Source organism: Diabrotica undecimpunctata, chromosome 5, assembly GCF_040954645.1.
Source record: "Diabrotica undecimpunctata isolate CICGRU chromosome 5, icDiaUnde3, whole genome shotgun sequence".
In the NCBI taxonomy this organism is placed as follows: domain Eukaryota; kingdom Metazoa; phylum Arthropoda; class Insecta; order Coleoptera; family Chrysomelidae; genus Diabrotica; species Diabrotica undecimpunctata.
In genome coordinates, this window is record NC_092807.1 from 33,112,772 (window position 1) to 33,137,180 (window position 24,409).

At 35.5% G+C, this 24,409-nt stretch overlaps 2 protein-coding genes across 2 annotated transcripts in view; both read right to left on the reverse strand.

Moving 5' to 3' along the window:
* Positions 1–12,607, reverse strand: part of LOC140441262 (aldo-keto reductase family 1 member B1-like) — a 36,852-nt gene extending 24,245 nt beyond the window's left edge. Inside the window, exon 1 of the mRNA XM_072531872.1 lies at positions 12,466–12,607. Coding sequence (XP_072387973.1) covers positions 12,466–12,554 — 89 coding nt within the window. The 5' untranslated portion in view covers positions 12,555–12,607. The remainder of the gene's footprint in view (positions 1–12,465) is intronic.
* Positions 1–24,409, reverse strand: part of LOC140441261 (uncharacterized) — a 540,998-nt gene that overhangs the window by 92,138 nt on the left and 424,451 nt on the right. The window contains exons 5-6 of the mRNA XM_072531871.1: positions 21,493–24,217; positions 18,059–18,360 (exon numbers count right to left, since the gene is read on the reverse strand). Coding sequence (XP_072387972.1) covers positions 18,059–18,360; positions 21,493–24,217 — 3,027 coding nt within the window. The remainder of the gene's footprint in view (positions 1–18,058; positions 18,361–21,492; positions 24,218–24,409) is intronic.

Here is a 24,409-nt window from a genome sequence, read left to right on the forward strand (position 1 = left end):
GAATTCAGCAATAAATTAAATCAACTTGATTCTATTACAACAACAGAATTTACCGACAGCATTGTCAATGAAGCAGCTGACCGCATATCTCGTTCCAAAAATTTTTTGGTTAGAGGCGTCCCTGAAACTACAGGGGACGCACAAAATAAAAAAGATCATGATAAGAATAAAATAAATTTAGCCCTAGAAGTCATTGGATGTCAAGAAAGTCCTGTTACATTTTATAGAGTCGGTAAACCAGATCAAAATAAACGTTATCCCCGCATGATAAAAGTGATAATGAGTTCTGAACACCATACTCGAAAAATTCTTCGTAACAAAAATAAACTTTTGGAAAACAAATCAACTGAAACTTATTCTGTTATTGATGACAAGACACCTATGCAGCAACTTCGTTTAAAGGAACTTCGTACTGAGCTTGAAACTCGTAAAAATAATGGAGAAAATGACCTTACGATTAAATATGTGAATGGTTGTCCAAAGATAATGAAATTTCGTTCATAATTCTTCCGCACCAAAATTTACGGATTGGCTTCTTATGTATACAAACCTAAACTCACTTATGTCCAAATTTAATGAATTTATAAGTACTGTTCAACTTTTAAAACCTCACATTATTCTTCTAACAGAAACGTGGCTTAATTCTTCTATTCCCGACGCTTTTGTAAACATTGATAATTTCACTATATTTCGTAGAGATAGAGGTACTCGTCGTGGGGGAGGAGTATGCATCTATTTAGCAAATGAAATTACCAATACTTTTTCCATTAGTAATAAAACAATAGACGTACCCGGTATAGAAATTATCCACTTACTTATTACTAATAACTCTTTCATATTTAATATAGTTTGCATATACCGACCTCCGGATACAGTACTTACTCAGGACAATATGCTTATTAACAAACTTGAGGAATTATCATCCCTTGAAAATCTTATTGTTGTTGGAGATTTCAATTTTCCAGACATAAGCTGGCCCATTATTTCCAAAACTGATACTATCAATTCCCAAAATTTGTTTAGAAACTTTGTCATGAACTCAAATTTATTACAACTGATAACTGAACCTACAAGGTTTAGAGCGAACAATAATCCTTCAATTTTAGACTTATTTTTCACAAATGATGATCAACTAATTTCTACACTTAAAGTGTCCTCTCCTGTGGGTCTTTCTGACCACTCACTTATTACTGCTCACATTCAATTTAGTTTAACACCGCCTTGCAAAAATAATTTCGTAACGTATGCCACTACTGATTTCTTTAATGTAAATTCAGTTTTATCCCAGTTAAACTGGCAATCTATTTTTCTTAATCACTCTGATCCATCGTCAATGTGGGACTCTTTTCTTCATACTGCTATTACAACAATTTATGATTATACAACCGAACGGCAGCTATACAGAAACCGACTAAAACCTTGGATTAACCTCTCAGCTACCCATTTAATTCGACATAAGCGAAAGCTTTGGCGAAGATATAAACTTACTGGATCCCTTGATGATTTTCTCGCCTACCGTAATTTTTCTAACCGAGTCAAACAATCTTTGCTAAAGTTAAGAACAGAATTTGAAGAATCTATCATTGCTAGTGGTAATAGTAAAAAAGTTTATCGGTACATTCGTACATCTTTATCTTCTAAAGTCTCCATACCGTTACTTCAAAAAGCTGACGGGTCTTTATGTTCTTCTTTATGTTCCTCAAATAATGTGCCCACGTTTGTCTAAAACTCTTGACAATATATCTTTCACACCGGATGAAGTTAAACATCATTTAAGGAAACTACGAAATAATTCATCACCTGGATTAGACGGACTCACCTCTTTTTTCCTCAAACAATGTGCAGAATCTGTAGCCATCCCTATATCTCTTATAATGAATGCTTCTTTTAATCAAGGTTCTCTCCCCTCGTCCTGGAAATTGCCTTCGGTTACTCCTATATTCAAGAAAGGAAATAAACTTGATTGCAATAACTATCGTCCAATCAGCCTGGTTCCTATTGTCGGCAAGGTCATGAAATCGATTATTTCAGAAGCTATGTCTGAGTTTCTTCTTCAAGAAAATATCATCCCTCACCAACAGCATGGCTTTATCAAAGGTCGTTCAACGATCACAAACTTACTTCATTGTGTAAATGATTGGTCATTATCTTTAAACAATCGAAATCCTGTCGATGTAGTCTACTTAGACTTCTCCAAAGCTTTTGACCGTGTTCCAAAACGTCGATTACTAGCTAAATTGGATCTGGATCACTATGGTATCCGCGGAAATTTGAACATTTGGATTGAAGATTTTCTATCCGATAGATACTTCAGGGTTCGTGTTGGGGAAGACCACTCACTAGATAAGCCAGTCAAGAGTGGAGTCCCACAAGGATCAGTACTTGGACCGCTACTATTTTGTGTCTACACTAGTGATCTTCCGCTCATCGTATCCAGTAAGGTTTCCATTTATGCTGATGACACGAAATTATATGTGAATCCAACTATTAACCAACATGTTCTTCAACAAGATCTTGACGCAATATTCAAATGGTCCTCAGAATGGTTACTTCCGCTTAACATTGAAAAATGCGTTGTTTTACATATCGGCAAAAATAACCCATCACTACCGTACTTTATTAATGGACATCCCTTAAACTCGGTAACCTCCCACAATGATCTCGGAGTGATAATTAATAGTGACTTAAATTGGTCTGATCACATAGTGTCGGTGTGTAAACGTGCAAACTCGAAACTGTTTTTGATCCGTAAATGTTTTACACGTATATCTCTAACTTCTGTTAGTAAACTTTACTCAATATACGTTAGACCTATTCTTGAGTTTGCCGGACCAGTGTGGAATCCAGATCTCATTCGCGATAAGATCTTACTTGAAAATGTTCAGCGTAAAGCTACAAGACTGGCATACGGTAGTCTAAGACCTAACTATGAAGATAGATTATCCATGGCTCATCTTACGACATTCGAGCAGCGACGTCTTCGAGGTGATCTAATTATGTCCTTCCGTATTTTAAAACATAACTTTGGGAACCTAAGCACCATATTCACTTTGAATCAAGACGAAAGATTAAGAGGCCATCGATACAAATTGAAAAAAGAACAAACTACTGCAAGGTCCAGGGTGAACTTCTTGCCAAATAGAATCTTTAATATCTGGAACAATTTGGATCAAGACACCATATCGGCAACTAGTATTAACATCTTTAAAAATAAACTTGATAGTGGTTTATTTTATTTATAGGATTTTTTTTTCTTTGACAGCATTATTTATTTATTTATTTATTGTCTCACCATTCAACTTTTGTATGATATACTTAATTGTTTATGTTTACTTTACTTTATAATTGGTATTAGTTTTATAAGGATGTTTTTTTTTTATTTTTGATTTTTGGGCATAATAGGAGCTCGCTCCTCTGCCCTTATTTGTAATATAATAATAATAATAATAATAATAATAATAATAATAATAATAATAATAATAATAATAATAATAATAATAATAAAACACGACGGGGTACTAATATCGGAGGGGCAGATAACAGAGTTGCACCTTGGGAAAAACGGCTGCTAACGAAAATTGAATCATTACGTAGGGACATTGGTCAAATCACGGAATATGTTCGAGGAACAACAAGTAGAAAAGTAATCAGAAGAGCTGAAGAAATAATGCTAACCACCGCAAGACACTCACAATATAATCCAGAAAACAACACAGCACAACAGTGCCTGGATACATTAAAACAAAAGCTTTCCGTTTACTCAGGCCGACTAAGGAGATACAAAATTAGTAACAAACGAAAATGTGACAATACGCTTTTTGAAAATGCCGAGAAGGCGTTCTATCGGAAACTAAATTCTACTGCAGAAAGTGCCAATAAATCTTACCCAAGCCGAGAAGAAATCCATGAGTTTTGGGGAAATCAACTTTCCACACCAGCCGCTCTTAACACCAATGCTGGATGGATCGAAGATACGGCGCACAACTGCCAACACTACGTTACTGCTCCCTACGAACCCTTCACCACTGAAGAAGTTTCAAATATTATCAAAGAGCTTCATAACTGGAAATCTCCTGGACCAGATGGCGTTCAGAACTTCTGGCTTAAAAAGTTCTGGAGTATTCATGAGTGTCTATCAGCAGTAATTAATAACACTATTTCTAATCCGCAGGAAATACCATCTTTCCTAACCCAGGGAACAACTTATTTAATTCCCAAAGATCAAAATAACACCCAAGATCCAACCAAGTACCGCCCAATTACTTGTCTTCCAACTCTGTATAAATTGGTCACATCCTGTGTAGCCCGGCGTATCAACCAACACTGTGCTCTAAACAATATCATAGAGCCACAACAGAAAGGATGCGCTAAGGGTTCCATGGGCTGCAAAGAACAACTTATCATCGACTCTGTCATTTCTAACCAAGCATATAGCAAAAAACGGAATCTCTTTACTGCTTTCATCGACTACAAGAAAGCGTTTGATTCAGTGCCACATGAATGGCTTATAGATATATTAAAAATATATAAAGTCGATGATAACATAGTGACCTTTTTAAAACATATAATGTCAGATTGGAAGACAAAAATTCACCTCAAAATACCTGGTGAAAACAATATCGAAACTGAAAATATTGCAATCAACCGGGGCCTATTTCAAGGAGATTCGTTGAGCCCACTGTGGTTTTGTCTAGCGATGAACCCCCTATCCCAGATACTGAACTCAACTAACACAGGTTTTAGCATCAAAAATAACACCACTGTTGTTGCAAAGCTTAATCATCTATTGTATATGGATGATTTAAAACTACTAGCTTCCACTCGAAGCCACCTGGATCAGATGCTAAAAACAGTAGAAAATTTCTCTAATGATATTAGTATGCACTTCGGTCTTGACAAGTGCCGTGTCTTAAATATAATCAAAGGAAAGGTTCAGCCCGGCGGATTCGATATGCAAAACGGCCAGAACATCGAGGCCATGGGTGAAAATGATATGTATAAATACCTCGGAATAAAGCAAGCTCGGAAGATTGACCATAAGCAAATGAAAACTGAGATAACTACTGAGTTTATACGAAGGGTAAAACAGCTGCTTCGTTCACATCTTAACAGTAAAAATTTGTTTAAGGCACTAAACACCTACGCATGTTCCGCGCTTAGCTACTCATTTGGTATTGTTAAGTGGACAAAAACCGATATAGAAAATCTTCAGCGAAAAGTACGAACACACCTCACAAAGGCACAAAAACACCATCCTCGAAGTGCAGTAGAAAGAACGACATTACCGCGGTATTTAGGAGGACGAGGACTTATGGATATAAGTGAGCAACTAGAAAAACAAATTACTAATTTAAGAACTTATTTTCAGGTGCAGGCTGAGACATCTACTCTACATCGCGCGATTTGCGCAGTAGATGATACAACACCGATCAAACTGAGGGAACCAGAAATGCGCATAAACCATCTTACTAAGGACGAAAAAATGCGCACCTGGATGGGTAAACCTCTGCACGGGCGACATCCCCATGAGGTCAGTCAAGACCATGTCGACAATATAGCGTCGAACTATTGGCTGACATCAGGAAAGATGTTCCCTGAAACAGAAGGTTCACTACTGGCCATTCAGGATCAGGTTATACCAACAAAAAATTACCTGAAATATATCGTCAAAGACCCTCAGGTCCAAAACGACAAATGCCGATATGGATGTCAAGCCCAAGAAACCATCCAACATCTTACCGGGGGCTGCCAGGCATTTGCTGCAACTGACTATAAGGAACGGCATGACTCAGTAGGAAAGATCCTCCATCAAGAGATAGCTTTTAAACTGGGACTTCTACAAACAAACCATCTCCCATATTATCAATACGTTCCTGAGAGTATGCTTGAGAATGACAACTACAAGCTATACTGGGATCGCACTGTGCTCACAGACCAAACTGTAGCACAAAACAGACCAGATCTCGTGCTAGTTAATAAACTTACAAGACAAACAACACTAATCGATGTGGCGATACCTAACAACAATAATCTGCGTGTTAAGTACAACGAAAAGATCGCCAAGTACAGAGATCTGGAAATACAAATAAGGAGACAATGGAGAATGGAAAGTACCCAGACGATACCTATTATTCTTTCTACCACTGGAGTCATCCCGAAGAACCTTCTAGAAAACATAAGAAAGCTGGGTCTAAATGAACACCTATATAAGATCATGCAGAAAGCTGTGCTACTTTCGACGTCCAGATGCGTTCGAAAATTTTTGGGAGATACACCGATGTACCAAGTCACCTAGGACTCGATAACATGGAAAGAGTCCCACCAGAGCTCAATCCTTTTGATACCGTAGGTATCTGGGATGAGTGAATTTTCCCCTTAGAGGGAGTGTGAGCCGTATGGCTAAATCTGGATAATAATAATAATAATAATAATAATAATAAAAGCGGGACGACCGAGGCAGCGCATGAAATGGACTGTGTCTATTAATGAAAACATTTTGCGTTTCTATTACAAGGTGACGAACCTCGGTCGAGAAACGATCGGCTATCGACAACAACTGTATGCCGAATTTTGCAGGGAGTACCCAGAGATTCAAGTATCTGAACAGCGAATAGCAGATCAATACCGGGTAATTATAAGAAATAATCTTATCCCAGAGGCTAGACGCGATACTATCAGAAGCGAAGTCGAACGGGAGATTCATAACCAAGAGCTAGTTGTGGATCAAGTCCATAATCAAATCCCAAATGAGCAGATTCCTGAGCCCATCATACAAGAAACTCAACCTGTTAACACGCAGCAGGACAACAACGAGTTGCACGATAGCCTGGTAAGAGAAATGGCACGTGCCGTACAAGAGTTTAATGGTACAAACCCACTTAGCAGACCACCGCTACCAAAAATAAACTCTTGTAAGAAACTAGGTGCGCTGTTACAAATTATGAACACTGAAGTCCTACCCAATTATATCGTGGAAGCCCATACATTAGAATATTTGCATATGCTGATTTATTGTGCAGCAACAGCAATTGCTAATGTTATGGGCATTAAGATCAGAACACGGCGGGGAACTAATATCGGAAGGACTGAAAACAGAATTGCACCCTGGGAAAAAAGACTGCTGAATAAAATTGAATTATTGCGCAGGGATATTGGACAAATTACAGAATACATCCGAGGAGTAAGAAGTCGAAAAGTAATTAAAAGAACTGAAGAAATAATTCTGAACACTCTAAGACACTCACAACATGATCCAGAGAACAACACAGCTCAACACTGCCTGGACACATTAAAACAAAAACTCTCCGTTTATTCAGGTCGCCTAAGGAGATACAAAGTTAGTAACAACCGTAAATGCGACAATATACTTTTTGAGAATGCAGAGAAGGCTTTCTATAGAAAACTTAATTCCACCGTAGAAAATGTAAATAAATCCTACCCAAGCCAAGAAGAAATTCATGAGTTTTGGGGAAACCAACTTTCGACGCCAGCTACTCATAACAACAATGCTGGATGGATTGAACAAACGACGAACAACTGTCAACACTACAGTAATATTCCTTATGAACCTTTCACCACTGAAGAAGTCTCGAACATTATCAAAGAGCTTCATAACTGGAAATCTCCTGGACCAGACGGAGTTCAAAACTTCTGGCTAAAGAAGTTTTGGAGTGTTAATGAGCTTTTAACAGCATTTATTAATAATATTATTTCTAATTCACAGGAAATACCATCATTTCTTACTCAGGGAACCACTTCTCTAATACCGAAGGATCAAAGTAACACCCAAGATCCAGCAAAGTACCGCCCAATTACTTGTCTTCCAACTTTGTACAAATTGGTCACATCCTGTGTGGCCCGGCGTATCTACCAACATTGTGCTCTGAACAATATCATAGAGCCTCAACAGAAAGGATGCGCTAAGGGGTCCATGGGCTGCAAGGAACAACTTATTATCGACTCAGTCATTTCTAACCAGGCATACAACAAAAAAAGAAACCTTTTTACTGCCTTCATTGACTACAAGAAGGCTTTTGATTCAGTGCCGCATGAATGGCTTATAGATATATTGAAAATATATAAAGTCGATGATAATCTCGTGACCTTTTTGAAGCATATAATGGCAGAGTGGAAGACTAAAATTCACCTTCAAATACCGGGTGAAATTAATATCGAAACTGAAGATATCCCTATTAATCGGGGGCTTTTCCAGGGGGACTCGTTAAGTCCACTTTGGTTTTGCCTAGCAATGAACCCACTATCTCAGCTGCTGAACTCTACTGACTCAGGTTTTAGCACCAAAAATAACAACACTGTTGTAGCGAAGCTTAATCATCTGTTGTATATGGATGATTTAAAATTAATGGCTTCCACTCGAAACCACCTAGATGAGATGCTAAAAACTGTAGAAAATTTCTCAAATGATATCAGTATGAATTTTGGACTAGACAAGTGCCGTATACTAAACATAGTCAGAGGAAAGGTTCAGCCCGGAGGTTTCGATATGCAAGATGGCCAAAACATCGAGGCAATGGGTGAAAATGATATGTACAAATATCTCGGAGTAAAACAAGCGCGGAAAATTGACCATAAACAAATGAAAACCGAACTAACTTCGGAGTTCGTGCGAAGAGTAAGACAACTAAATCGGTCATATCTTAACAGTAAAAAATTGTTTAAGGCATTAAATACGTACGCCTGTTCCGCGCTGAGCTACTCATTTGGTATTATAAAGTGGTCAAAAACGGATATAGAGGGTCTTCAGCGGAAAGTAAGAACACTTCTCACAAAGGCGCAAAAACATCATCCACGTAGTGCAGTAGAGAGAACAACATTACCGCGGTATCAAGGGGGAAGAGGACTTATGGATATAGGTGAGCAATTGGATAAACAAATTGCTAATTTAAGAACTTATTTTCAGGTACAGGCTGAGACATCTACTTTACATCGAGCAATTTGCGCAGTAGATGATACGACGCCGCTTAAACTGAGGGAACAAGAAATGCGCATAAACCTCCTGACTAAGCAAGACAAAATGCGCGCCTGGATGAGTAAACCTCTGCATGGGCGACATCTTAATGAGATCAGCCAAGAATATGTCGACAATACAGCGACGAACTATTGGTTGACATCAGGAAAGATGTTTCCCGAGACTGAGGGTTTCCTACTTGCCATTCAGGATCAGGTTATTCCAAATAAAAATTACCTGAAATATATTGTTAAAGATCCTCAAGTCCAAAATGACAAATGCCGATATGGATGCCAAGCCCAAGAAACTATCCAACATCTTACCGGTGGCTGCCAGGCATTTGTCGGTACTGATTATAAAGACCGCCATGACTCAGTAGGAAAGATTATCCACCAAGAACTAGCTGACAAACTGGGACTTCTCCAAACCGACCATCTTCCTTATTATCAATACGTCCCTGATAGAATGCTTGAAAATGACAACTACAAGTTATACTGGGACCGCACTGTGCTTACAGACCAACCAGTGGCCCATAATAGACCCGATCTCATACTAGTTAATAAAATTACTAAGCAAACAACACTTATTGATGTGGCGATACCCAACACCAATAATTTACGTGTTAAATACAACGAAAAGATCGCCAAGTACAGAGATCTAGAAATACAAATCAGGAGACAATCGAGAATGGAAAGTACCCAGACGATACCTATTATTCTTTCTACCACTGGAGTCATCCCGAAGAGCCTCCTAGAAAACATAAAAAAGCTGGGTCTAAATGAACATCTATATAAGATTATGCAGAAAGCTGTGTTACTTTCGACGTCCAGATGCGTACGAAAATTTTTGGGAGATACACCGACATACCAAGTCACCTAGGACTCGATAACATGGAAAGAGTCCCACCAAAGCTCAATCCTTTTGATACCGTAGGTATCTGGGATGAGTGAATTTTCCCCTTAGAGGGAGTGTGAGCCGTATGGCTAAATCTGGATAATAATAATAATAATAAGAGAGAACAACATTACCGCGGTATCAAGGGGGAAGAGGACTTATGGATATAGGTGAGCAATTGGATAAACAAATTGCTAATTTAAGAACTTATTTTCAGGTACAGGCTGAGACATCTACTTTACATCGAGCAATTTGCGCAGTAGATGATATGACGCCGCTTAAACTGAGGGAACAAAAAATGCGCATAAACCACCTGACTAAACAAGACAAAATGCGCACCTGGATGAGTAAACCTCTGCATGGGCGACATCTCAATGAGATCAGCCAAGAATATGTCGACAATACAGCGTCGAACTATTGGTTGACATCAGGAAAGATGTTTCCCGAGACTTAGGGTTTCCTACTTGCCATTCAGGATCAGATTATTCCAACTAAAAATTACCTGAAATATATTGTTAAAGATCCCCAAGTCCAAAATGACAAATGCCGATATGGATGCCAAGCCCAAGAAACCATCCAACATCTTACCGGTGGCTGCCAGGCATTTGTCGGTACTGATTATAAAGAACGCCATGACTCAGTAGGAAAGATTATCCACCAAGAACTAGCTGACAAACTGGGACTTCTCCAAACCGACCATCTTCCGTATTATCAATACGTCCCTGATAGAATGCTTGAAAATGACAACTACAAGCTATACTGGGACCGCACTGTGCTTACAGACCAACCAGTGGCCCATAATAGACCCGATCTCATACTAGTTAATAAAATTACTAGGCAAACAACACTTATTGATGTGACGATACCCAACACCAATAATTTACGTGTTAAATACAACGAAAAGATCGCCAAGTACAGAGATCTAGAAATACAAATCAGGAGACAATGGAGAATGGAAAGTACCCAGACGATACCCATTATTCTTTCTACCACTGGAGTCATCCCGAAGAGCCTCCTAGAAAACATAAAAAAGCTGGGTCTAAACGAACATCTATATAAGATTATGCAGAAAGCTGTGTTACTTTCGACGTCCAGATGCGTACGAAAATTTTTGGGAGATACACCGACATACCAAGTCACCTAGGACTCGATAACATGGAAAGAGTCCCACCAGAGCTCAATCTTTTTGATACCGTAGGTATCTGGGATGAGTGAATTTTCCCCTTAGAGGGAGTGTGAGCCGTATGGCTAAATCTGGATAATAATAATAATAACAACATGAGTTATATCTGTTTAATACCCCAATATAATTTGGAATCTAATTGGGATTCACGAATAACCGCTGGTAGTGGTAAAGAAAACATTTTGTTGACAACGATGGACGCTGGTAAAATTAATGTATGGATAACTATATGTTGCTGGCTACTGATCCCTGTTACCTATTACACCCGGTATATGGATAAACGAGTCCGAAAATTTCTCCAATTATTTCCAAAACGCCTAAAGCCTTCTTTATGAAAAAATAACATGGTTTAACCTACAACGCACACACCTTTCATGTGACACACAAAATTGGTTCATTGGCAAGTACAATATTAAACACTATTTTTAAACGCTCTGATTACACAAGTCAGTTGCTTTTAGATTTTTGCCTTTTTAATATTTTAAAAGTACTCGGGAGTTTGAGAGTGTAGAGGTATGAGTTGATCGCTTTCGCCGGCATCACAGTATATGGTGATTGTAAATACATTTTTGAAGTTGTCTTTTTTTTAGCTTGGCTTATATGTTTAAAATACAGTGAACAGCTAAATTATGGAATATTATCATTGTTTCGAGAACCGTCGAGTTTTGAGGGAAATCCCGAGACAGGTCGATTTTTGTTATAAAATATCCATGTTATAACGTACATGGAGTAGGGATGATGTCACCCGTGTAGCTGTAGTGACGTAATCGTTACATGTAAACATATACATGTAAACGTTACAATTGTAAACATGATGACAGCCAACGTCTGAATACGGACACGGCACCTAAAGAAGAAGTCAACAGCTTTGCTCCAATAAGATATTTAGCACCTATAAAAAAGTATTTTGTGATGTAACATTATCATCTTTGAATCGTTTTTATACGAGTAAACTATTAATTATGCTTATCCACAGGTATTCAGAGCTTTATTGCACAAATATCACAACTGAGAATTATTATGCAGCTGATTTATAAAATGCGATTATCTCGAAAACTGTTGAGTTTTAAAGCTATTAAGAAGTATATCTTTTTTTTTGTTAACATAATTTATCTTTAATATTTTCTTACAAAAAAAAGCGCTGACTTAAAGAGCAAAAAAGTTAAGCGCAAATTTATGCCACATATGTAGCAAATGTGGCGCCCTATATTAGCTACATCAAAGTATGCATCAAATTATAATTTCTCATAATTAAGAGCACCCAGTTGTAAATTTTTATACGTATATTTAATAAATATGTATATTTATTTTTATTTATTTTATTTATTTATTTATTTAAATATTTGTGTATGCGTGTACAATTAGTAATTTTGGTAATTATTAATATTATCATTAAAGGAAAAGTAAAAAATGCTCTTACCTAGAAAGACGAGGGTTAGTCATTTGACCCCAAACTTTTGAAACATAATTTTGATCTAATAAAACGCTAAAAAGTAAACGGAAAGCCATAAAAACTTCTAAATAATTACTCAATACACACACATGTCACATCAATCCGTCAATAAATGGCGTACGTGAGTTCGCCATTCTGAATTCTACTAATTCTGCACATTTGAACTACTACATAGCGACGCGGTAGAAGATTATTAATATAAAAGATTTTGTTATAAATTAAAATACGTTTGTTACAGTTATTATTTAATACGTTCTATAATTATTGTTATATTTTCGTATATTTTTGTATTTTCAAAATAAAATTCTTTTTAAAAATTGTTTTTCGTGAAATAAAAACAAAATTTGCACATAAAATATGCCGCGCCCGGCACTGTTTTAACAGTAAGTTACATTTGACAATCACAATATTATTGTTTTTATTACCGCAATTTTGGCGATTTACACGATTACAAAATATCAGTGGCGACTCGCGACATATGAATTTTAGTGCGCAAAAACTAATATAACCCTTTATAGTTCTGTGGTCCTTAAGTGGACCACAAATTTGTAACGACTTAATGGGCCACAAAACGTTTATTCATAGATGTTACTGTGCACGCGACTTTGCTTTCTTAATTTTTTGTGTATTTTATATATAAACCGGTAAATACCTAATACTTTTTTGTTCTTAGTACATATATAGATATTTCAAAATTAATGTAAAAATTAAGTAAAAAGATATAATAAAAAAATTAAAAATATTTTACTTTCTAACCTCAAAAAGTAAATAAAAAATTGCTATTTTTTACTTCATAGATATAACAAGTAAAATATACTTTGTGTTAGCTGACTATTGCTAGTCACTGAATATTATAGTATAGTGTTATATAACAAAGTGCTAGAAATATTGGAAACAGCTGGATTGGACGATAAAGATCTACGAATAATTACAAATCTATACTGGTATCAAGTGGCAAGAATAAAGGGTGAACAAGAACTGTCGGATGAAATAAATATAAAAAGAGGAGTGAGACAAGGCTGTATACTGTCGCCTTTACTTTTTAACTTATATTCGGAGGAAATATTTAAGGAAGCCTTAATGGAGACAACCGAAGGTATTATTGTGAATGGAGTAACCGTCAACAATATTAGATATGCCGACGATACCTTAGTGCTTGCTAATTGTAAAGACCTTCAAAATCTAATGAACAAAATAAAACAGACTTGTGATAAGTATGGATTAAAACTCAACGTTAAGAAAACCAAATATATGATAGTTAGCGAACAAAATTATATACAGGATGACGGTATAAAAGTCGGAGATGCCACACTGGACAGAGTAGAGAAACTTGTGTATCTCGGCAGTAATATTAATGAGACCTGGGATCCAACCGCAGAAATTAAAAGCCGAACAGAACAAGCCCGAGCTGCCTTTGTAAAAATGAGAAACGTACTTTGCAGTCACGATCTTAGCATTGACCTTAGAGTTCAAATGACATCTTGCTACATCTTTCCTGTCTTGCTGTATGGAGTGGAAGCGAGGACTTTAACTGAGGCTATCCTTAGACGCTTGACAGCCTTTGAGATGTGGGTATACAGACGACTACTGAAAATAAGCTGGGTCGACAGAGTTAGAAATGAGGAGGTCCTTAGACGGCTGAACTAAACAACACAACTGGTCAATATAATAAAGCAACGCACGCTGGAATACTTCGGTCACATTATGAGACACCCTGAAAAATATGATCTCTTACATCTGATCACTCAGGGAAAGATCAAAGGTAATCGTGGTCCTGGTAGAAGAAGAACATCATGTCTGAAAAATCTAAGGCAATGGTATGGAAAATCAACTACATCGTTATTTAGAGCTGCTGTCAATAAAGTCACAATAGCGAATATGGTAGCCAACATGATATCCAACGATCGGTAACGGTCATGGAACTAGAAGAAGAAGAATAGTATAGTGCAAGATCCTACTACAGGATCACTACGTTTATAACCTAGTTAATCAAACTCACAGTTTTACAGACATTTAAAATTAGGAGCATACATTGATACTAAGCTCACAGTCAAAAAATAGCCGAAAATATGTTTATTTTAAATAATAGTAATTAATTTTTGAACAAATATTTTATTCCGTGCATTAATTTTTTAAATAAAATACACTGCTCATGACGTATATGCATATTTTTTATAAGTTAAAGATAATTTTGGTCGCAAATAAATGGTCGCAAATTAGGGTTGCCAAAGCTGGTGAAAACGCGAGGTATCAGATAAAACTTAAGATAGCTAGCGCGCAACACTACTGGTTTGACAATATTTGGTTTGGACAAATTTGACAAGTGATAATATGTATATTATTATATATCTATCGACACATGTTTTATAAACTCATATAACTGATATTTTAAAATATATATGATAATACAGGGTGTTCCATAATGCTTTAAGAGCCAATAATTCAGAAAGTAATGAATATTCTTAAGGTGAATATTGTTACTATTCCTCCAGACCAAGATAACAGCCTAATAAAAGGAAATTTGACACTACCTCAAGACGTTGTAGGAGAAATTGAAGTTCTTTGCTCTTCAGATGAAGACGAATACTTAGAGGATATACCATTGACACTGCGGTTAAAAATAAAAAAAATTTTCAAATAGAGTTTTACTTTTCACAAGTTTTGTTACAAATAATATTACTAATAAATACCTAATGCAAAATATATTAATTCTTAAAATTATCTATCGTTATTCGAGATTCAAATAAAACATTCCTAAACAACAATGTGATTTTAGAGATATTTTCGATTGTTTATTCAGGCATCAGTTGTGGGTAGTTTAAACACGAAATTGGAAGTAGTGTAATCAAGTCGTGAGAGAAATTAGTTCACAATTATAGCTCAATAGCATTTATTATAGCATTATAATATAATATAGCATTATAAAAATATAATAAAATATGCCTATTCCTGGTTTCATACAAGGCTGATCAAGCTCTACTGCGGCATGCTGTTGTGGTAAAATTTTCAACTTAATTGTAGCTTTCTACATGATGACTCTGTAATATTTTCAAACTCTAACATAAATTACAATTTTCTATCATTATATCCATTGGCTGAGTTGCCTAGTGGTGTAGGCAGTCATTTTATCAAATACGCTATAACTTTATTACAAGTAGACCAAGTAAGCAAATATATCTTTAACAACATCTTTATGTATAATATTTTACTGCTCTGCTGTGTCAATTGGAATATAATATACAAAATAAACAAAGTTATGACTTTGCACGAATATTTTGTTTGAGAAAAATAACGGTTTATCCACACATATCATAAACAAATGATTCATATTATCTAAACATATTTATCGACAAAGAAATTTTGTAGGTACTTAGCCGGCGATATCTGTGAATACCGTATTACTATTCATACAATTCATACTTGCTATTGTATATTACATTTTTTTTTGATAGTTAAAAATTAAATTATCTGGTATTATTTAATATTTTAGGGGAATAATATTATAAATGTTCAATCGTCAAAAATGTTATTTAAAACATGCCAACATGTCTTCCTTTTAGTCTGTTAATTACTGGTTTAGGTTTGTTATCTTTCAAGTTAGTCCTTCTTCTTCTCTTTTTTGTATATATCCAAACGATCTTAGTCTTTGTGCATTAATAACTTTTATTATATCTTTCCCTTTGGTTATATTTCTATTTTTTATTTCATGCTTCATTAGTCTTCTATATTCTCCTTGTTCTGTCTTTATTGGGCTGTATATTCTTATAAATTTTCTTCCAATAATTTTTACTTTTTCTTCATATTTTTTCGTAATACACATTACTTCCGCTCCGTATGCTATCACCGGTCTAATTGCTGCTCTATATATTTTTGTCTTTGTTTTTTTTTGCTATTTTTTTATATCTTTAAATAGTGGGTGATATTTCCAAAACACTCCGTTCTTCTCCCGCTATGTGTACGTGGTAGTGTCATGTGTTGGGTGTACGATTTGGGGTGGTTGATGCATATTTAGTTAACACGGTTCTATTTGGTCTATTGAGTTGCTTCAGTTACCGTATTCGACCATTTTATAACGCCCAATGAGTATGTGAAAAGTGTTATTGCTTATTTGTTTATTGCTTTTACTATGTGCTTGGAATTAAGTTAGCTTTTGATTATTATTATTATTATTAACCAGATTTAGCCATATGGCTCACACTCGCTCTAAGGGGAAAATTCACTCATTCCAGATACCTAAGGTATCAAAAGAATTGAGCTCCTGTAGGACTCTTTTCGTGTTATTGAGTCCTAGGTGACTTGGTACGCTGGAGTATCGCCCAAAAATTTTCGTACACATCTGGACGCTAAGGGTAGTATAGCTTTCTGCATGGTCATGTAGAGATGATGGTTCACGGAAACCTAGCTTTTTTATATTTTTTAGGAGGTTCTTCGAAATGATTCCAGTAGTAGAAAGAATAATAGGTAGTGTCTGGCTACGTTCCATTCTCCACTGTCTTCGTATTTGAATTTCCAGATCCCTGTACTTGGCGATCTTTTTGTTGTGTTTAACACGAAGATTATTATTGTTGGGTATCGCCACATCAATTAGTATCTGTCTCTTAAGTTTATTAACTAGTATGAAATCTGGTCTATTTTGTACCGCTGTTTGGTCTGTGAGCACAGTGCGGTCCCAGTATAGCTTGTAGTTGTCATTCTCAAGTATACTTTCAGGAACGTATTGATAATATGGGAGATGGTTTGTGTGGAGAAGTCCCTGTTTGATGGCTATCTCTTGATGAAGGATCTTTCCTACTAAGTCGTGCCTTTCCTTATATTTAGTTGCAGCAAATGCCTGGCCCCGGTAAGATGTTGGATGGTTTTTTGAGCTTGACAACCATATCGGCATTTGTCGCTTTGGAAGATAACATTCTTATTAAATTTTGTTGTAATCTGCCAAAGTGTAGTACAAAGTAGGTAATTGATATGGCAACCCTGTTAGTATGACGTTTTGTTTGAAGCGTTTCGAAGCCGAAAGTAACGCTATCTAACGATGATAAATATTACTGATGTTACATATGGAGGCATCTCTCTACAATACAATTTGGTGGCGGCAGTTCAAGATTGTTTAACAAGATTTTTCATATATTTAGGAAAAATATTTAACGTTTTATTGCATATATTTTCCACTTTTACAGTTCTATATATGTTGCTATTAAAATTGTTTTCGGTTTCTTACCGGTAGCTTTATTATAAGCCGAATTATATTATTTTTTCATATTGTAATAAAACTGTACATTCAAAATTTTCAATAAGTTCATAAGTATTTCTTAGAATTATATCTTTATGCTGTAAGAAAATTAACAAAATCGTATTATGTTTGGTTTTCAACGGAACAAAACAAAACGAAAATTTTACGAAAATTTACGTTATTAAATTTTTTCAAATTTTTTGAATGTGTAGTTTGTCTTTTAGGGGGTGTAGATCAACCTCTTTAATTAGTAAAGGGTATCGCATGTTAATATTCATTTTCATTCTTAAAATATTTATGTATCATATAAATTATTATTACACTGTGACTTACCTCCATTTCTTCTACTCTATCTATTGAGTAGTACGCCACTTGGTAGCCATTAAGCCCAGAATGATTTCTGCTTTGCCAAGAAACCAGAACCGAAAACGGCTGAATATCTTGGATTCCAAGCTTCACTACCATAGGTTGGTCACAGAATTGCTCTGGATCCAATTCCAAAAATATTCTTCCCCGAAGTTCTGGCGGGTGTTCACAACGCAATTCCAACTTGTCCGAATGTTCGACCAATTTTTGGTGGTCTCGCAGCCATTCCCATAGTTCTTGGGAATCGCAGTTACAGGATAGAGGATTCTCTGTAAAATATAAATGATACTTGAATATTTTTAATACTTGTCTTAATCATTAACTAGGTATGGGAAAATAATAATTAAATAAGAGGTTAATTTGTATGATTTTATTAGATCACATATTAGTATAAAATCGTAAAAAATGTTTAACCCTTCGGCGGTGGCGCCAAGACTCTCAGAGCCAAGCGTAGCCAAGCCTCGCGGAGATGGTACGTAAAGAAGAGAAGAAGAATATAGGTACAGTAATATATAGTGAAATAAGTCTCAAAGAGTAGTTTTGCTGTTAGAATCTTAATTTATTTTGTAATTCATCTAAGAAGATTAAAAAAAAAAATGCGGAAACCTTTGGCGAAGTACAAGTTGATTTGTGAAGATAAATACCATGTTAATTAAATACAAATATTGTTTAGCTTATGATGTGCTAATTTAAAGACCACTTGTTCGATGTAAAAACCATCAAATGTAGGATTAAAAATTGAATTAGAACCGGAAAGATACCTTTTATTAAAGAGACATAAAGTAATCGCTTATTAGATTTAAAAACACAAACAAAGTCTTATTTCAAATTGTGATTCCTTTAATTATTAATTATTATTAACCCTTTACTAGTCGCTACATGGTCAAAAAAACCGCACGTATTAAAAATTGCTAATATTTCGGAAAAAAATTACATTTGGCAACCACGGCCTTCAGTAGCTTACTTATTCGATACAAAGAGCCTCAGTACTAAATCAGAGTAGCGGGAGGTTTGTTGATTAGGAGTTACAGCGCAAAGGTCATAATTTCCACGCGCGTCTAGTCAGCTAAAAAGTTTTTATAAATCGTTTTATTGTGTTTCTTATCACCTTAAGGTATGTATAAACGCTAGTTTTTTTTAAATAATATACTATTATACTTTTGTCTTATTGTTTAGTAACCTTTTGAATATACCTCTCTTTCTTTTACTATGTAATTAGTCATCAAATTTTAAATTACTTTGCAGCAAATTACGATTACAATATTTCATAATTTTCTTTGTTCTATTATTGAGAATCAAATATTAATTTTTTTAAATTTTAAGCTACAGCAAACTTTTATATATAACTTGTTTGGCTTTATTTTTAGAATGGACTATGAGAAGAAACAAAGGAGACTTCAAGCCCTCATGGAAGAAGAACCGCTTGATATAGAATATGACGACGACGATGACGAGAATGAAGTAAATCCGGAAGTTATTGATGAGAGGTCGGAAGATTCGGAAAGCGAACAAGAACAGGATTTAGAGGAAATAGAAGAAGTTTTACTGAATAATTTACAAGAAGAAAGTGTTTTTAGGGGAAAAGATGGTACAGTGTGGAGAAAGCACCAAAGAAAAAACAAAAGGGTACGTATGAGCAAGCCTAATTTAGTAAAACAATCACCTGTGCCTAATAGATTTACGAAAAAGTTGAAAGCCATTTATGAAATATGGAGTTATTTCATTGATGAGGACATGATTTACATAATTGTAGAATCCACTAATAAATACATTGAAAGTATAGTAAGCAATTTCTCTAGGGAGAGGGATGCAAAGCTTACAAACCCATCTGAAATTCGCGCTCTTATAGGCCTTTTATATTTGGCAGGGACATATAAAGCCCATCACCTGAATACAGAAGATATCTGGCAAACTAATGGCGAAGGTATCGAAATATTTAGACTAGTTATGTCCTTATCCCGATTTCGGTTTCTTCTAAGATGCATTAGATTTGATGATAAGGTCGATCGTGAAGAACGTAGGAGACTGGATAAGATGGCCGCTATCCGAGTATTTTGTGACAAATTCGTAGAAAAGTGTAAATCGGGATATAACTACTCGCAAAATTTAACATGCGATAAAAATGCTTCCTGGATTTTTAGGGAATTGCCCTTGGATACAAGATATTCCAAGCAAACCCCCAAAGTATGGGCTCAAAATTTTTAGTTTATGTGATGCTGAAATGTATTATACCATAAATATGGAGGTTTGTGTGGGTCGTCAACCAGATGGCTCCTTTACTGTAGACAATTCTCCGAAAGAAGTTGTAAAAAGAATGTGTGCGCCAATAAAGAATTCTGGGCGCAACATTACTCTAGATAATTGGTTCATTAGCATTCCTCTAATAGATGTTTTAAAAAAAGAATTTGGATTGACTGTTGTGGGGACCATTAGAAAGTACAAAAGGGAACTGCCCCCTGAATTACTTCAAGGATCTCGTCCTCTAAAATCAAGTATGTTCGCCTTTAGCGATACATGTACCTTAATGTCGTATATCCCCAAAAAGAACAAAGTTGTATTGCTTGTTTTAAGTCTACATGATGACGACGCTATAGATAGAGAAACATTTGAACATTATAAATCAGAAATTCTGACGTTTTATAACAAAACAAAAGGCGGGGTTGACATCGTGTATCAGCTATGCTCCTCTTATGATGTTTCGCGAAAAACCAGACGTTGGCCCATGGTAATTTTTAACACCATACTAAATATCGCAGGCATTAATTCGCAAGTGATTCATGCAAGTAACAACCTTGCTGATAATAAAATGCTTAGAAGAAAATTTTTGAAGCATTTAGCATTTTCTCTTATGGATGAACATCTACGGATCCGAGCAACAGTAGACAATTTAAATAGAGATCTAAAGTTACGTATTAAGGCCATATGTAATATTCCTCATATGTAAAAACACAGACGGCACTCCAACGAATGAAGGAGTACATGGTAGATGTTACTTTTGCAACCGTAAAAAGAACCGGAAAACGACTGTTTAGTGCTGTAAATGTAAAAAGTTTTTATGCAGAGAACATACACGTACAGTATGCGAAGAGTGCCAAACTGAACTTATTCGGATTAAATTAAAGTTTCCTGTTTTTTATCGGAGTAGAAAATAGATTTTCTAATGTTCTGTCCAGTATTTTTAACATTAGTTTACTTTTTATATTATTTTGTAATATGTTACTCTACTTAATAAACCTTAATAAAATCGTGTTTTACTTAAACTGGTTCCAAATACTTTTATTAACACAAATAAAGAAGTAAAAGACCAAACGGTCGTTTCGACCACGCGCGACTACTAATTTTCAAAAATTCCTAGCGGCTACTGAAGGGTTAAAGCAACAACAAAAGGCTAAATAACTTACCTTCAGTTCTGAGACTTCTTATCTGTGTTTCCAGAGGTCGAAACGCATTTAACGGAATGTTCTCTAAATAGTTTCTACTCAGATCTAAAGTTCGTAGTTTCTTCAATGGTTTAAAGGCATCACTAGATACTAGTGAAATCCAGTTGCCAAAGAGATAGAGCTCGGACAGATTTTCCAGATGCTGAAAAGTACTTTTGCTAATTCTTCCTATTTGATTGAAAGAAATATCTAAAATTTGAAGAGACCTTAGATCGGAGGGAAATTCTTCTAGTTCTTTTAAACGATTGTGGGTTAGGTTTAAAATTCTTAAATGATGAAGACCTTGTAGGCGTTCCTGTGGTAACAACTCGAGTTCATTTATACCTAAATCTAGAGTTAGTAGATTGGGAAGGTTTCCAAAAGCACCCGGCGACACTCTAGAAATTCGATTCTGGCCCAGAAATATGTGCAGGAGAGCCGGAAACGATTCAAAATCTTTACTGGTCACTATGCTTAAATTCGTGGAACTAATATGAACTTCTTCTAGGGATGGGTAACGGTTAGTCGAGGTAATATCGTGAATCCGCATTAAAGGGTTGCCAGTTAAATTTAACCAATTAAGTCCTGGCAAGGTTGTATCTGATAAGGCCGAACTGGGTATTTGTTTAAATCTGTTATACGATAGATCTATACGGCCTAGCAAAGGAGAATGATGAAAAAAATTTGCAGGCAATCCTACCAGTGAGTTGTTGCTTAAATCCAATGAAAATAGTTGTGTAAGATTCGCCGAAGCAAATCCAGACAACGACGTTATTTGATTTCCTTGTAAATAAATCTCTCTTAAATTAGGTAAACCGTTTAATCTTGAAATTTCAATTGTTGACAACTTGTTAAAAGCCAAATTTAGGGCCTCCATTGTAGATATGTTTAAAAGGGCTGTGTAAGGTATGTCAACCAGTAGATTGCTCGTCAATTTCAACTCCTTTAACACATTTAGATTTAAAAACACTTTGTATCCTAAATCCGATATATGATTGTAACTCAAGTCTATGTGTAACAAGTTTTTGTTTTTAGAAAATAGTTCATCCGGCACTCGCGAAATTCTACACTGATCTAAATAAAGTGTTTGTAAAGATGGCAATCCATTTAGTGAAAATCCGTGTAATGTACTAAAATTATTATTGGTCAGCTTCAATACCCTTAAACCAGGTATATCCAACGCAGTTAAGTCTTTAGAAGTAAGTTCATTTACACCAAGATTTAGCTCATTTAAATTGTTTAATCCCCGAAACGCTCCCGAATCAATACGTTGTATGGAACAGTTGTACAAATTAAGGTTTCTTATAGGTAGGCCTTCTTGCAAAATATTATCATGAAGAACTATTAAGGGATTACAGGAGAGGTCCAAAACCCTCAATTTTTTTAAATTCGTTAAGGCCTGCGGTTCAATGCTTCTTAAAAGATTCTTGGATAAATACAGCTCTTCTAATTCAAATAACTCAGAAAATGTTGTTTGTGTAATCTGAGTAAGTTGATTCATGCTGAGTTCTAGAAATTTTAAGGCCTGCATCGGTTCAAAAGACCTTTCCTCAATATGTGAAATACTATTATTAGTTAGATATACCCTTTGAATCATAAGTAAATCCTTAAAGAGAGATCTGCTAATTCTCTTAAGTCTATTGTGTCCAAGCCACATAATTTGCACACTTGATTGGCCTCTTAACGTGTCGTTGTGTAAGGATGTTATACTATTGGAATCTAACTGTATTGATACCAAAGACGGCGATTCGTGCATAAATACATCACCAAGATCTGTTATTATATTTCCTTGTAGGTTAACATGTTGTAGGCTTTGTAGAGTCCTAAAGGCGCCCCAGTCAATAGAAGAAATTTCATTGTTTTGTAAATGAAGCTCTAACAACGAAGGTAGAGGATCAAATACACCGCGATGAATAGAATGAATTTTGTTGTTGTGTAGCCTTATTTCTCGTAAATTTACAGTTTTTTCAAAAGTTCCGGGATCCAAATTGGACAACCAGTTACTATCTAGACTTAACGATGTCAGATTAACATTTTGTTGAAATAAATTATTTGGTATATGCGGTATGAAATTTGAGCTAAGATGAAGTTGCGATAGGTTAACCAATGTGGCTAAGGATTCAGGATCTATCCGTCTTATAGCGTTCTGTTGTAGGTAGATAACAGACAAATTAGACGACTCCTTAAAGGCATCTGCAGGAATTTCTAATATGTTGTTTTCTGAAAGGAATAGTTCTTTAAGTTCTGGCAGAAAAGCGAACACTCCGCTTATATAATGGACGTGATTGTGGCTTAAGTCTATCGATCGCAGTTTTTTATTATTATGGAAGGATAATTGGTCCAGATAAACGATTTTGTTATGGCTCAAATCCAATGATTGAAGATCTGTCAACGCAGAGAATGTATCATGGTGAATTGTCTCAATAGCGTTATAATACAATGATAACGTACGAATTCCCGGAAAAATTCTAAACGAATGCTCTTCCAATTTTTCGAAATTATTAAAACTAAGATCTAAGTAGAGGAGGGAACTGAGTCTTGAGTAGGAATCATCTTGAATGGCATTAATTTCATTCCAGGCTAGACGTAAATGTCGCAATCTTTCCAGACGTCTCAAAGATTTAATTGGAAAAGTCTTCAGTTTGTTTTCAGCCATGTCTAATTCAGAAAGGGAGTCTTCGAGTCCTGCGAAGGCGTATTCGGATACCTGAAAAGTAATTTTCGAATTAATCCAATTTAGGTACGTGGAAATTGGTTAAGGAAACGATAATAATTTTGTTTTTTATAGTACGGTCGCTAAATTTTTAATAAGTTTTTTATGAATAATTATTACTTAAGAGGAAAACTCAAATAGGATAATATATTTTTTTAAATAGAAACACAGTACATCAATATAGAA